A 15273-nucleotide genomic window follows, 5' to 3' on the forward strand; every position below is an offset into this window, starting at 1 on the left:
TCCGCTCGTCTGGGACCAAAGTTATGATAGATAATATGTGCAATATTTGCATTTATTTTTGCTGAGAATTTGGGCGATTTTGTAGTCGGCGAATAATCAAAGTAAAGTTATTCAGTCTAATTTATAGGACAAAAGGGAATAGACCAAGTTCTACAATCAAGTTGCAGGTTGATAGACAATAACTAGCGGACCGGTTGACAAAAACGACAAGGTCTAAGAAACTGCAGATTCAATAGACAACATATATAAGCTACAAGTGCACGGACATGAATCCTATATATAAAACTGTCCATTAGACAACCAAGTGAAGAAACAACTAGGGTAGACAATATGTTCATAACATGATGGATAGACAAATATTAACAAAAGTACAAGAAGAGTGATAATAAAAAAAGAAGTAGATTGCACAAAAGGAACTACAAAAGCCTTTACAAAATAACAAACAATTTCTGAGCAGTAAAAGATTTTGGACAGACAAAATCATCTCTGTGGACATTACCTGGGTTGATATTGTCTGTCTGCTCCAAAAGATAGCTGAACGATCGAAAACGATTATTAGTAGTAGAGAGCTTGGATAATTACAAATCAAATCTACGCAATGAAAAATTTTAGAAGGGCATAATCCCAGGGACATTACCTTGGTTGGATGTGGATTTGGTCCATCTGATTGACAAGAGATCTACATGAGCGAAACGATTATTAGATCCAAACCGGTTCAATCAAACGATTAACAATTTAAGAATCGAGATAGGCATACTTGGGTGGACTTTGGATATGGTCCATCGGGCTTACAAGAGATATACTCGACGAACAAATGGTTCGTTAATAATAGACATATTTGTTCAAACCCTACCGGATCTGGTCCACTGAAAGTCGATTCACGACGGACCATTATTTTTTGCTATCGATAGACAAAATCCATAGAGGGACAATTGCGTAAACTTTACATGATGGGTCCACCGGGAAGGTTTACTTGGCGGTATGTCGCTACTGTGAACGTCGAAAAAAATTACCTTCAGAAAGCAAAAGACAACAAAGATAATATAGCACCGACAAATAGAGATACACGACTTCCATACCTAGATTTGGTGTAGAGAACTCCAGAAATAAGGACCTTACGCTGTTCGTCAGGCAGAACAGACGGTGCACGTGGTTGGAGAATCTTTTGGAGGAAGGTTTTGAGAGTAGATTGTCGATCCATTATCGCCGACGTCAATATGAAGAGTTTTTTTTAATTGTTTAAAAAAAAAACCCCTCCTAATATATGTATGTCTGCGTCTAAGTCTTGCCTCTTTTCTCTCTGCAAAACAAGCGATGGTAAAAATGTCTTTCTCTTTCACATCGATGACAGGCATGAAAATGAATTCCCGAAAGTGGTAGTACTCTTAACAATTGTTACTGTGCATGTCACAATTGTTAGATTTCATTTTTTTTTTTTGAAATATAATGATATACAACATAACTATGCCTATTATAAGTTGGGAATGGAATAAACACATGATTTTGAACAAACAACCGTAGCATGGTAAACTTCAAGACTACATCTTCACCACTACCATAAGGATGGGAATTCGCCTAAAATCAACTCTCCATGACCTCCATAGTCAGGACAACAGTTACTACCATCAGCTAGATCAGAGAAGTAGGTGAACATTCAAATTTTGTATGTTTTATCTCATTAGTTGATACAAACGAAAGGTTGATGGTATGGTCTGGTCTAAAAGAGACTTGGAAAGCGACATATTGGAATAAATAAGGCATTACTAGTGATAAAAGGGACAATTTGAGCCATCTAAGATTGTCCATCTCAGCTTATTTGACAATTCTATTCGAACTGTCACGTCAACAATGTTAAATAGCTGGCTTCGCTTTATGTTCCTTCTTCTTTCTCTTGATTAGTACAATATCTTTGCCCAAAATAAAAAGGTTACAGTACAATATATTGTTTCCTCTTCCAAATTAGTGACAATCTGAAACGACCTGACCCGTTTTCTTAATACTATATAATTAAACATCTCATACTACTTAATTAAACCAACAACATAAACATCACTAACCAACCATAATACCAATAACATGCACAAGAGAATACATATAACAATAAACATCTCCACTATATATCATCAATACAATATCATTCCTAACCATTCTATAACAAAATAGCATGCTTCTATACAAGGTTCCAATCATTAATAAAAAAACCATCAACACACAATCGAGACCCTAGATCATCCTCCTCCTCATCGCCATGATTCCACGTCACATACATGCACACCACAAATGACAATTGAGATGCGTTAGTATTATCACAAATACTCAGTGAGACAATTCTCCCATCTACTAGGCTATACACACAAGATAAAAAAAAACACAAACAATGCATGAAACAAAAAAAAACCAGAAAATTCTGAACACATGCGTAACTCTGGGACCTTGTATCCACCGACGCACTCCTTGCGTCGATCGATGCAACCTCTAAATTCCTAGTTGTGTTGTCTGTGACGCCAAATCCGACCTCAACAGGCCACAACCACCACGACAACCAAGCACAAACAAGCACACAAGCAATCAATCACCCAAAATCACACAAAACACATGTCTAATAGCTTAGATAAGCCATTGCCACGCACTCACCTCTTAAACATAAGATTCTAACATAACCACGACGAAAATCACACCACCAACTGCTTCTCTCTCGTCTCTTGCCTCAGATCTCTACTCCCATAGACAAATCCCTCCAGAAACAGGCACAAAAGACTCACAAAAAGATTTTACAAAGATTTCTCTTTCTCTCAACTTCCATAAACGATAAACACTAAAAATTTCACCCTAGGCATCGAGTTTTCCTTTTATACACGAGTCTAGGGTTTCCATCAACCAAACCGCGACAAATAGGAGAGAAATAGAACTAACCCGAGCACAAACCATACATATGCATCGATCGATGCACTCCCCTGGCGTCGATTGATGCATAAACCAAAAATCCGGTTCACGGATGTTACACAACCAATAACAACGTTTGTACCTAATATCTCTTCGTATTCTAAATCCACAAATATCAATCAACCCTACCAAACTCATTTATCACCAATGTCGCCACCATCCCAATGCCCTGATCAGAAGAGAGAACTCTCATGTTTGTACTTTCCCTTGATTTTAGATTCGTACAACGATACGTTGAGTAGGTTTTTTTAATAGAATTCTAAGATTTGTTATGAACATGTATAGTGGAATGAAAGTTTGTCACGAGAACGACGGTAGTTTGATGGATATATTTACCGTCGCAAAAGAAGTGATGCATATATAAAGGATGCATTCAAACGCTAGAAATCTCAAATTTATGGTTAGAGAATCTGATTTTACTCTCTCTATCTCTATAAATAAAAATTGGAAAGCCTTAGTTTCATGGTCAAATTCAAGCCTCTCTATCTTTTAATCCTTTCAAATTTCCAATCTTTCAATTTCATATGTTCCTTTGCATTCTGTCAATTTTGTGTGTTCATATAGTCTTTGTTTTTTCTTTTCTTTTTTGGAACCTTTAGAATATATAATCGCCTCAGTAAATATATTCCAAACATTTTTCTAATTTTTTTTTTAAACTTCTTTAACTGACAATGTTCTATTATATATATCAGGTTAGTCAATGACACATTAGTGTAGAATACCCCATTTAAGTACAATTTTGGTGATAGTGTTGAAGTCAACGAGGTTGTTTCTTAACTATTTGAAGGGAAAAGACATCGTTGAGTGAAAACTGTCATTTGTAAAGTGATGAAGAAAAGTCAGACCGCGCCACAATAATACATGTTTGATGGAAAAAAAAAGATAGAATCTTTTTCTTACTTGCCTTCTGATAAGCGATTATGGTTGGGGAGATTAGGGTATGGTTGGAACGTTTTAATTAACTAGTTTTGGTGGTTTAGTTTATGAAATTGGTTTTCATATTTTCCTATTTATTTTAGGAAGAATTATATTAGACTCTCATGATTATAATTGCACAAGATACATTCTCTTATATAGAGATGAGTTTCCTAAACTAAGATAAGGATAAATGTAAACTATATATATTTATACATTTGTGAATATACTAAACTTCCTAAACCAATATTAACATTTATCTAATATATTCTAGAATAATATCTTCATGACTTCCATTTCTGGGTTTATCATCTCAACCGTCGATCTCCGGTTCACCATCTCCCAATAATTTCTTTTATGCATAAAGTTTATGATTAAGGGGCTGTTATTGGAGAGATGATTTCTAAATACATATAGAATTGTAAATTCTAAAAATCATAACAGATGAATTTTGAAATAACATGTTTTATCCTTGGAGGGAGTTATTGGTTCTATGATTCTAATGGATTTGGAAATCCAGACAAAAATCATGTGTTATTCAATCATTGATTTTAAAATACTTATCAAAATGATGTGTTATTGGTTCTATGATTTACAAATACTTGTTAAAATCCCATGTTATTCATTTAATGATTTGTTTTTGGATTTCAAAATCCACATTATGTTTTAAATGGATTTGTATGGATTTGAAAGTGTAAAATAGAAGGATTCAAATCCAAGGATAAAACATGTTATTTCAAAATCCATGTATTTTGATTTCTAGAATTTACAATTCCATATGGATTTAGAAATTACCCATCCAATAACACCCCCTTGGATTTGAATCCTTCTATTTTACACTTTCAAATCCATACAAATCCATTTAAAACATAATGTGAATTTTGAAATCCAAAAACAAATCATTAAATGAATAACATGGGATTTTAACAAGTATTTGTAAATCATATAACCAATAACACAAAATTTTGATGAGTATTTTAAAATCAATGATTGAATAACACATGATTTTTGTTTGGATTTCCAAATCCATTAAAATCATAGAACCAATAACCCCCTCTAAGTTATAATATACGGGTCTATTATGATTAATGAGAAAGAGAAGCTCCAAAAATTAACTTTAATCTCTAGGAGAGAATTATTGTAAAGAGGGAGCTAAAGCTTTTAAAATCATTCTTATTTCTCAAGCAATAAATTGGTTCATAACATTTTGGTCCTTCAAATTGTTTAATGGAAATTTTGATCAACCTAAGGTGAGAGAAACACGACAGGTCTTACACTATGGTTTGCTTTCAAATTCGTTGTTTTGTTTAGTATACAATATACATGAATAGCTTAAGATTATGCATGTGGGGAAGAAGATGCCAAGCAAAGAGCTGTTGAGGCTGCCAAAACAACATGAAAACTCCACTGGTGGTAGTAGTTGTTAGCCCTGTGACGGAGCGGATATCCAGGGCTTTTGATGGTATACGCATCCGGATTCAGATCCGCCGGATACACAGTTTTGATATCCGAATCCGTATCCGTCCACACGGATATCCGGATTCCAAATATCCGTCAGAAAAGCCAGATATTCGCGGATATCCGGATCCGGTTTTTATTTGTTCTCTCAAATAAAAAACCTAGTTCTAGATCTTGTTTCTCCTCTCTTGAAACTCCGGATCATTATGGCGACGAAACAAGAGGAAGAGAACCGCCAGAACCATCACTCTCATCTAGAAATCATCGTCGGAAGCAATATCAACAAAATGGTTTACATAGTGATATTGACATAGTGAGCGAGTTTGTCTGGTTAGATTCGTCAGATTTGTTAACAAGAATGAAGAAAGAATGGTTTCGAAAAAAACTAGAAGAAGAAAGAAAAAAAGAAATGGCGATATGAGAGTGAATTCATCTCCCAAAAGACCAAAACCCTATTTTCTTCACCTACCTAATCAAATAAAGCTTTTAATTTGTAGGCCCATTAATAGAATTAAAATTAAAAATGAATTTATACATAAATTAAGTTAGGCCCAGTAATATAACGGATACCTGATATCCGTTTGGAAAATTGTTCACTATCCGTATCCGGATCCGACGGATCAGAGAAATCACTATCCAAATCCGCTCTGTTTCACCTGGATATCCAATTTTCGGGTTGGATACCAGATCTGATATCGGATATCTGCGGATCCCGGATATTATTCCCAGGACTAATAGTTGTATGTATCCATTGCAAGAAAGCTTTTCACTACATTAAACGTACAATTTCACTACATGAAAGGTACAATCAGAAACCTTTCTCAATTCATTTCTTTTAAAAGCCTTTCTATTGTTTGACTTTTCTTATCTCTCATAATGTGTCTCAAATGTTAGCCGGGATTTGCGTAGGGGAAGACATTTATTTCTCAGATATTCAAAGAATAGTAAAAAGAACGTCTATTGTAGACTCCATTTTTTTGTTGAGGGTAATAATATCATTTTAGCGTTGCCAATAAGTGAGTGAGATCATGTTGGTTATGTTTAGATGATTCACGATCTTCTTTAGCCAAAGAGAAAAAAACCTTGTCTAGATATTTGGTCGTAGACTCATTGTTTTTGTTGCGAGTAGACAATTCTCCGTAGAAAACGTATAAGACATAATGAGATAATTTACAAAGAAAAATAAATCGTTGAAGAAACGATATATCATTATGCGAGATGTGACACTTCGTTTTGCGAAGAAGCGGCCACCTATATCACTAAAGTGTAATTATCTTTTCGGTTAAGCCTCTTGAGAAAACTCCAGAGTTAAGCGTACTAGAGCTGGAGTAGTTTCAAGATGGGTGACCTTCCTAGAAGTTACTGTCAGAACAGTGTGAATGAGGACAAAACACAGGAAAGATCAGGTAGTGATTTGTAGAGACGGTAAACAAGTCTTTAAAGTCTCCAAGACATATCAAACCGAATGTCGGATATGAACGGGCTCACAGGCCTAGTGTGGAGACGTGAGACCCATTAGAAAGGTGGGCCCATGGACTAGGAGTGGACAAAAAGTGACGGTCGGAGCGTTATAAGTGGTATCAGAACCGAACCGGGATGCGTGTATAATCGAGTAGGCTCATACCATTGGGGGTGACGGTCTTGGTGCGCAACAAGGAGACCCCGACCGCCATCTCTTAGTGGGTTAGAGTTTATGTCACATGTGACTGAGGTTTTTTATGTCATAACTGACAAATATTTCATTACAATAAATTATTCAACTATGTAATTAACATAATTAACTACAAACTTTTTGACTAACTTGTATCTTGGAAATAAACTATATGAGTCAAGAGTTTATCATAAACAAATCGATAAATCATTTTTACATATATATAAATATTTATTCTTTTGTACAAAAATAAATATATAATATAAATGTAGAATAGTATTTCTACTGATATAATATTTTTAAAAACTAATAATTTCAAATATTGATAATTATGATAGAACTTTGACTAATAGAGTTTATTCCAAAAACAGGACAATAAGTACTAAAGAAAATAGTGGATTATATATTTGGCTAACTTCTTGTAATTAAATATATTTCAATTATGACATAAACTCTCAGTCAAATATGACATAAAATCTAAGTCAGTTAACAATAATGGTCGAAATTTCAAATATTAATTTGATAAACTTTTGACCAATTTTTATGCATTTAATATTTACTGCCATTTTTTATTTATATAATGTATGTCTTCCACTCATAAAAACGACATATTCCTTGGCTAACAAAAAAAAAAGAGAAAGAAAATAAAGTTTACAGTTTGTCCTTTTTAGTGATTAAAACCCTTTGTTTTTATTTTTATGTCCAACATGAGTTCAAAAAAAACCATAAGAAACCAAAAAATTAACATGAAAAAAATAGAAAATTATGCAGATGGCATGGTTACATTCTATAGACGTAAACAAAATATCTACACTAAGCTCAGTGAGTTGTCCATTCTCTGTGGTGCTGATGTTGGGTTTCTTGTGTACTCCAACAGTGGAATCCCATACACACTCGGCAGCCCATCCTTTGAAGTTGTTGCAAAGCGATTTCTTAACAGTGAGGGCTCTTCGTCAACCTCACTGCCGCAACAATCGAACATAGATATTCAGCATAAAGAGAAGATGGAAGAACTCTGCAAAGTCTACAACCGTCTTTTAGAGAAGGCTGATGCAGAGAAACAAAAAGGGATGGCCATGGCAAAGGCTGAGGCAGAGGCACTGCCAGTGGAGAAGGACGTGTGGTGGAGAGTTGATCCAACGACGGTTAAGGATAAGGAAGTCCTAAAGCAGTTGTTGGAGCAGTATGAAGATCTCTATGAGAAACTATGTGACGAGGTTGTTGCAAGGAACCAAATAGAAAATGCACTGTAGATTTTATTAAGTGGTTCATCTGTTTCATTTAAGATCCTGGCCCTAAATGTTACTCTTTCCATTTCGAAATTGTTGTCATTCTACACTTAGTTTTTTGTTTCAACTTAGTTTTCGTTTTTGTTTTCAATTTTACATTGTTATTTTTAATCAAAAATTATTTTCATTTGCCTCTTATTAAATGAATAAAATATTACATTGTTTAAAATTCTAATAGTCAAATAAGGCAAAATATAACATTTATCCATTTTTAACTTGTGAGAAATAATCTAAAATGATAACTAATTTGAAGATACCTTAATGCTTTATAAAACCTCTTGTTCCTACAAAAAGTAATTATGTGGAAGATTTCATTGAGTGATAGTGTCTTTCAGATTTGTTAATGTGTTTCGTTAAGTATTATATCATAAAACCAAACGAAACCACATAAATCAATGCCAAGAATGCAAAGAATTGATCAAAAACATTCTACCAGAACCGGAGTATGAACATGACATTTTGACTCTAAGACCAAGCAAATTTGGAGCCCAAGACCAACCAACAAAGACAGAGGAATACTTTGCAAAATACGGTTATCATTCTTCTCCATCATGGCAGAATGATAACCGGATTTTGCAGAATACTTTGAAAACATTGAAAATGAAAACGACAACTAAGTTGAAACAAAAAACTAAGTGTAGAATGACGAAAATTTTGAAATGGAAAGAGTAACATTTAGGGTTGGGATCTTGAAGAAACAGATGATCCACTAAATAAAATATAAGGTGCATTTTCTGTTTGGTTCCTTTTAACAACCTCGTCACATAGTTTCTCATAGAGATCTTCATACTTCTCCAGCAACTGCTTTAGGACTTCCTTATTCTTAACCGTCGTTGGATCAACTCTCCACCATGCGTCCTTCTCCACTGGCAGTGCCTCCGCCTCAGCCTTCGCCATGGCTATCCCTTTCTGTTTCTCCGCATCAGCCTTCTCTAACAGACTGTTGTAGACTTTGAAGAGTTTTTCCATCTTCTCTTTATGTTGAACATTGATGTTCGATTGTTGCAGCAGTGAGGTTGACGAAGAGCCCTCACTGTTGAGAAACCGCTTTGCAACGACTTCGAAGGATGGGCTGCCGAATGTGTATGGGATTCCACTGTTGGAGTACACAAGAAATCCAACATCAGCACCACAGATAAGGGACAGCTCACTCAGCTTAGTGTAGATTTTTTGTTTGCGTTTGTAGAATGTAACCATGCGGTCTGCATAATTTTCTATCCTTTTCATGTTAATTTTTTGGTTTCTTTTGGTTTTTTTCGAACTCATGTTGGAGACAAAAATAAAAACAAAGGGTTTAATCACTAAAATAGGATGAACTGTAAACTTAATTTTTTTTTTGAGAATTTGTTAGAAATGCCCTTTTTAGCATACCCTTTTTCAAAAATGCTCTTTTTGAATATTTTCATTTTTGCCCTCTTTTACACAATTACACTATGTTAAACTAATTTTTATAATTTTTTTTTAGGTTTGGGTTCCCAATTTACATTTAGGGTATAGTTTTTAAGGGATAGGGTTTAGTATTTGGGGTTTAGGGTTTATAATTTTGTCATTTTATATATTAAAAAGGGGTATTTTTGAAAATAGACACCATGACAGAGTATTTTTAAAAAATGACATAGAAAAAAGGTTATTTTTGAAAATCCCCTTTTTTTGCTAGCTAAGGAATATCTTTTTTTTTCTAAGTAGAAGACTGACATTATATAAATAAAAGATGATAGTTAATATTAAATGCAAAAAAATTGGTCAAAACTTTATCAAATTAATATTTGGAAATTCGACCATTATTGTAAACAAATTTAGAGTTTATGTCATATTTGACTAAGAGTTTATGTCATAATTGAAAAATATTTAATTACAAGAACTTAGTCAAATATGTAATCCACTATTTTCTTGACTACTTATTGTCCTATTTTTGGAATAAACTCTATTACTCAAAGTTCTATCATAATTATCAATATTTGAAATTATTAGTTTTTAAAAATATATTATCAGTAGAAATACTATTCTACAATTATATTATATATATTTTCTTTTTGTCAACCATTGGGCCATAGCTGACTGGCCCATTAGCCAAATTCCTACATTCGTAGGAAGCGGGACTCGATCCCTGGTATGATGGTGCCTTCTACAATTGGACTTACTTCATGCCACTGCACTAAGGTCACTTACACTATATTATATTTTTATTTTGTACAAAAGAATAAATATTTTATTTATATACCATAATTGAAATGTTGAAATGGGAGAGCTTGCTAAGATTAGTGTATATATCATATCAACATTTTGTCTTTGTATTAATCTACTTAATTAATTTTCATGTTTGTTTTTCTCCAGCTCATCTAGGAGCTAAAAATACAATTTTGACTTAAATAATTTAACTTAAGTCTGAATTTTGTTTAAATCTACAAGAATGTAACAGTTTTGATGTATTTTGATTCCATAATCCTAGATAAATACATCAACAAAAGCTAATTTATATATAGCTTTTATATATGCACTATTATAGATAATAATAAATACTCAACCGTAGAAAAGTATCATTGTTTATATATGCAATATATATATATATATATATATATCTAATATATATATGATCCATCTTGTTTTCTATAGGCCGATATGAAATACAACATATACACTATTATAGATAATAATAAATATAACTGTAGAGAAATAAATAAAAATCATGAAAATTAGAGAATAAATGTGATATTTGTAAAATACTCCCTCACTTTTAAATCCTAAATAATATTTGCTAGATATAGTACAAGCTATGTAGGCTAAGTATCAAACTGTAAATTCACAAATTTGAAAGACTTATAAACTTGAAAGCAAAAGTAAGAAAAAAAAATGTATTTCAAAGCTATACATGCTAGAGTGAGTATTCAAATCCACAAAGAATCAGAAAAAACTAGTTTATGATGCACTACATTGACATTGTGCTGGATCTCAAGTCATCTTTCAAATGACAAATCATAGTATAGATATTCTCATAAATATTATTGTGTGTTTTAAAATATTTTATATATGTTATACATTCATATATATATATATATATATTGTTATTATATTTGAAAAAAATATTTAATATATTATAATTGGAAAAGGAAAAACACAATTGAATAAAAATTGTGATTGAAAAAATTATATATATATATATATATATCGTTAACTAGAATAGCATAAAAATACAAGAATATAAACACAAATGCAACTGCAAAAGCATCAAAACAATCAAAACCTATAACTAATAATAGAATAATGTAGATGAATTACCTGTAACTCATTTATAGACAAAGATTCATGGGAATGCGTCATATGGACTTGAAATGTGGATCCTTCGATATTCTTATGATGACTAGTTTCTTACAACATAAATCACATAATTTATAGAGTATGGAGTTAAATCTAAAATGTAAAGTAGTAGTAACATATCTAAAAAATATATTTTCTCTTTACTATAATGTGAATTTGACAAAACATTTTAAAATGTTTATATAAGATTTTGTAATTGTTATGTTATTGATACTCAATAAATTTGTTTCGATAAAAGGCGTATAGTACCGTTGAACATTGACTAGAAAATATACTATTTTTGATTGTTTGACTAGCCATTAAATGATACGAAGAATAACAACTATTACATGCTTTCTCCGTTTCAAAATAGTTGACATTTTATAATTACTTTTTTGTTTCATTTTAGTTCTCGTTCTCATTTTTTAATATCATTTTTAGTAGAAAATTATTTTATGTATCTCTTATTGAACAATTAAAATATTAGTATATTACACATTTTTGAATTCTAATAGTCCAACAAGGGTACAATCTTTTTTTTTTAATTTGTGTGGAACAATTTAAAACGACAACTAAATTGAATCAGAGAAAATATTATCTTAAATGTCAACATATATATATATATATGGAGACATTTAGCAAATAAATCCTGGAGTTGCAACCTATTTACAAGCATGCCATTAGCATTAATTATTAAAAAAAATTATTTAATTAATTAATATTAAGTTTTGATTTTTGGAAACAAGATTTCCTATCCTAGTAAAATTTCCAAAACAATCGGAACCACTCCTTTTTAATATTAAGTATTAAGTTTATAATTAAATTAATTAATAATAAGTTTCCAATTTTACAAAACAATATTTTCTCCGTACAGACATTTCCTAAACAATCGGCCTAATCAATAAACGACAATGTTTTTAAAACCGGACCGGAAGGTGAACCGGAAGTCTTTCGGATTACTGGGTCAAGTAGTCGGACCGGTTGAACCACAAGTCAATTAGTTTATTGGTTTGTTTACATTTTATGAATATAACATTTACTTTTCTATAAATATATGAACAAAACATACATAGTTAAGTATCAGTGGTCGATATAACATTCCTACTTTTAGTACATGTAAGAATTCTATACTACTAACAAATTACTTTCTAATTTCTATACTAACAAATATATCTATATTTGTAAGGTTGTATATTTTTAAAAATATATAAATTAAACATTAGTTATATAAATAGTTAATCTATAAAACAAATTACATTTTTTTAATAAAAAATAGCCCGTGGTGTACCGCGGGTGAATCTATATATATAAAGTTACCTTTTCCTCTCTTCAAGTCTTCCAGTCCTCTACACTTTCGCTTATTCTTCCATGTCTTCCATCACAACTGCAACGGTTTCGTTCGTAACTGCTAATTATGTTCTTCGATCTTCTCTGATTTAATGGACAGTCCACTACTTCTTCCTTAAATTTTCGTAAGTCACAGTCCACTTCTTCTTCCTTAAATTGTCGCAAGTCCTTCTCTTATATAAAACAATTTCCTTGCCTCCTATATATCTTCGCTGTGTTTTCTTCATTTTTTTGAGTGCAATTCAGGCGTAGCAGATTTCATATCAAGCTGCTACATCTCTGGGATTAAGTAACCATTTGTTTTCAGTTGATTACAGGAGGCAGCAATCTTAATATTTGACAGCGACGTGGGTTTTCGTCTCTTGGTCGGCCACATAACACAAGGTTCGCTCTGTTCTACTCCTCTAAGCGATTTATTTGTTCTTATAAGTTAATTTTCGATACTATTAGACAGAGGAGAATGCAAGAGATTATGGCTCGACAAGGCATGTTAAAATTTCTTAATATACCTTTACTGATATCTGATTTCTTCTCAGATAACTTGTTTCCCTTGTGAGATCTTCACTAAACTGCATAATTTTGCAGGGTAAGCAGGGTGGTAATCAGCAAAATCCAGAGCAAGAGAAACAACAGGATGATGCTAGAAGGTGTGTATCCTTGTGTTTTAGTTGGCATTCATATATGATTTTTGTTCGGTTTGGAATTCTGTTTTTGAAGTAATGTATTGTCTGATTGGAACATTTTCGTGTAGGGAAGCTGATGAACGTAGAGAAATGATGCTTAGTCAAATATTGTCTTCCCAAGCCAGAGAGAGAAGTAAGTCCCATCTAATATGTCTTGGGAGTTCAATTAGTTACTCTCCCTTCTTCCTTCATTAAGTCGCCAATATGACGATCTTCCAAAGCTCGAGGGAGACACAATATTGTGTTTATATATCTTTGATGCTTCTCTATCTTCTTCTTTGTGCTCTATAGTTGCTCGAATTGCCCTGGTAAAACCTGAGAAAGCTAGAGGTGTAGAGGATGTTATTTTGAGGGCTGCTCAAATGGGACAGATAGTTGAAAAGGTAAAGATCCAGACGCTTTTCCATTTCGTAATTCTTACGTATCATATTATCCATCTAATAGTTATTGAAATACTCTGTTTGCTTTACAGGTTTCTGAGGAGCGGCTTATTACACTGTTGGAACAAATAAACAGCCAAACTGCCAAACAAACGAAAGTCACGGTACAGTTTACACAATCCTCTGAAAAAACAAGTTATTAAAACATGTCTTGCCTTAACCATCAATATCATTGAGTTTAAGTTTATCTCATATGTGTTTACAGATCCATAGGCGCCGCGGGGTGGATGACGATTAGGAAGAAGGATATTATGATGTACTCGGAACATCTATGGGGCATCTCACTGTTGAGTTGGTGAAGTTCACTAAGATCTACTGTTAAATATGTTTATTGTGAGTGAATCTTTATGACTTTCTTCCAAATGCTTGGGATAAAATTAAAGTAAAACTGAAACTCTGCATTTTTATTTCTGGCATTTCGTCTGTGAACTATCTTCATCATATGCTCTCTCTTCCCATTGACTATTTTATGATTTGAATATTATTAGAAAGAAGAATGATTTTGTTCTATTTTCTACCTCGCATATATAATTTTGATGCTATTGCTAGAAATTTTTGATTTGCTCAAGTCATTTTGTGGATAGCTCATGTTTTAATTTTAAATTTGAATAATTCAAATAAGTATTTCAACTTCTATCGGTAGCGAAGGATTGATTGTAGCCTACTCCATCATAATAAGTAACGCCTCAGTTTAAGCCCTGTTATATATATTGACTATAAGAAAAATGTTAGTTTTGATTATCAAAAACAGTGAGAAATAAAAAAAATGCTACTCAAAGTAGTTAGCTGTTACTTCAAATAATTAAATAAATGGGGACATTATTGTAACCAACATGGATGAATGCAAATGTAAGACTTGCTATTATGTAGACACATCTACCTTACTATTTACTACTAAAAAATAATAGACTGCTCTTAGTTCATTTGACACTCAAAGTTGTTAGTTGTTAGTTCAAAGAATCGTAGAGAAAAAGGCGACGTCGTCGTGATGTATATATCTCCTCTTCACAAAGTTTATATTTTTGAAATAATTTTCTTCGAGATCATTGTTGTTTAAGCGAAAATTTTAACCATTCCATTCTGTAAACCATCTTCTCGCGTAGACGTAGAAGACTTATATGACGCAGTTTTGCAATGATGAAGACGTGGCTATTTTAAAAAACGTAAACTAAAAAAGACAATTAACCTACATTTTATGCAAAGTCTGTTACGGTCCGTACAATTTATCCGATTAATAAAACACAACTCGAATT

At 32.5% G+C, this 15273-nt stretch overlaps 3 protein-coding genes and 1 long non-coding RNA gene across 4 annotated transcripts; 2 read left to right on the plus strand and 2 right to left on the minus strand.

Annotated features, from left to right (window-relative positions):
* Positions 264-1692, minus strand: LOC104757851. Its single transcript, XR_762540.2, has 4 exons — positions 1080-1692; positions 758-990; positions 638-679; positions 264-534 (listed from the first exon to the last, which is right to left on the minus strand). It is a non-coding gene; the product is annotated as an uncharacterized LOC104757851 (long non-coding RNA).
* On the plus strand, positions 7744-8220 carry LOC104759720 (agamous-like MADS-box protein AGL61). The gene has a single exon (XM_010482616.1). The coding sequence runs from the start codon at positions 7744-7746 to the stop codon at positions 8218-8220; it is 477 nt and encodes a 158-aa protein (XP_010480918.1).
* LOC104759721 (agamous-like MADS-box protein AGL61) lies at positions 8932-9453 on the minus strand. Its single transcript, XM_010482617.1, has one exon. It carries the CDS (start codon positions 9451-9453, stop codon positions 8932-8934), a length of 522 nt encoding a protein of 173 aa, XP_010480919.1.
* Positions 10372-14315, plus strand: LOC104757852 (DNA-binding protein DDB_G0278111-like). Its single transcript, XM_010480639.2, has 6 exons — positions 10372-10416; positions 13483-13544; positions 13649-13713; positions 13872-13963; positions 14053-14124; positions 14226-14315. Exons 1-6 carry the CDS (start codon positions 10372-10374, stop codon positions 14256-14258), a joined length of 369 nt encoding a protein of 122 aa, XP_010478941.2. The 3' UTR covers positions 14259-14315.

The sequence above is a fragment of the Camelina sativa genome, chromosome 17 (genome assembly GCF_000633955.1).
Source record: "Camelina sativa cultivar DH55 chromosome 17, Cs, whole genome shotgun sequence".
Taxonomy (NCBI): Eukaryota; Viridiplantae; Streptophyta; class Magnoliopsida; order Brassicales; family Brassicaceae; genus Camelina; species Camelina sativa.

Excerpts from the sequence above, each read along its gene's own strand:
- LOC104759720 (XM_010482616.1), top strand. The coding sequence starts at position 7,744 with ATGGTTACATTCTATAGACGTAAACAAAATATCTACACTAAGCTCAGT.
- LOC104759721 (XM_010482617.1), bottom strand. The coding sequence starts at position 9,453 with ATGGTTACATTCTACAAACGCAAACAAAAAATCTACACTAAGCTGAGT.
- LOC104757852 (XM_010480639.2), top strand. The coding sequence starts at position 10,372 with ATGGTGCCTTCTACAATTGGACTTACTTCATGCCACTGCACTAAG. Across the intron at positions 13,545-13,648 it reads CAACAGGATGATGCTAGAAG|GGAAGCTGATGAACGTAGAG; the intron begins GTGTGTATCCTT and ends ATTTTCGTGTAG. Across the intron at positions 14,125-14,225 it reads CCAAACAAACGAAAGTCACG|ATCCATAGGCGCCGCGGGGT; the intron begins GTACAGTTTACA and ends ATGTGTTTACAG.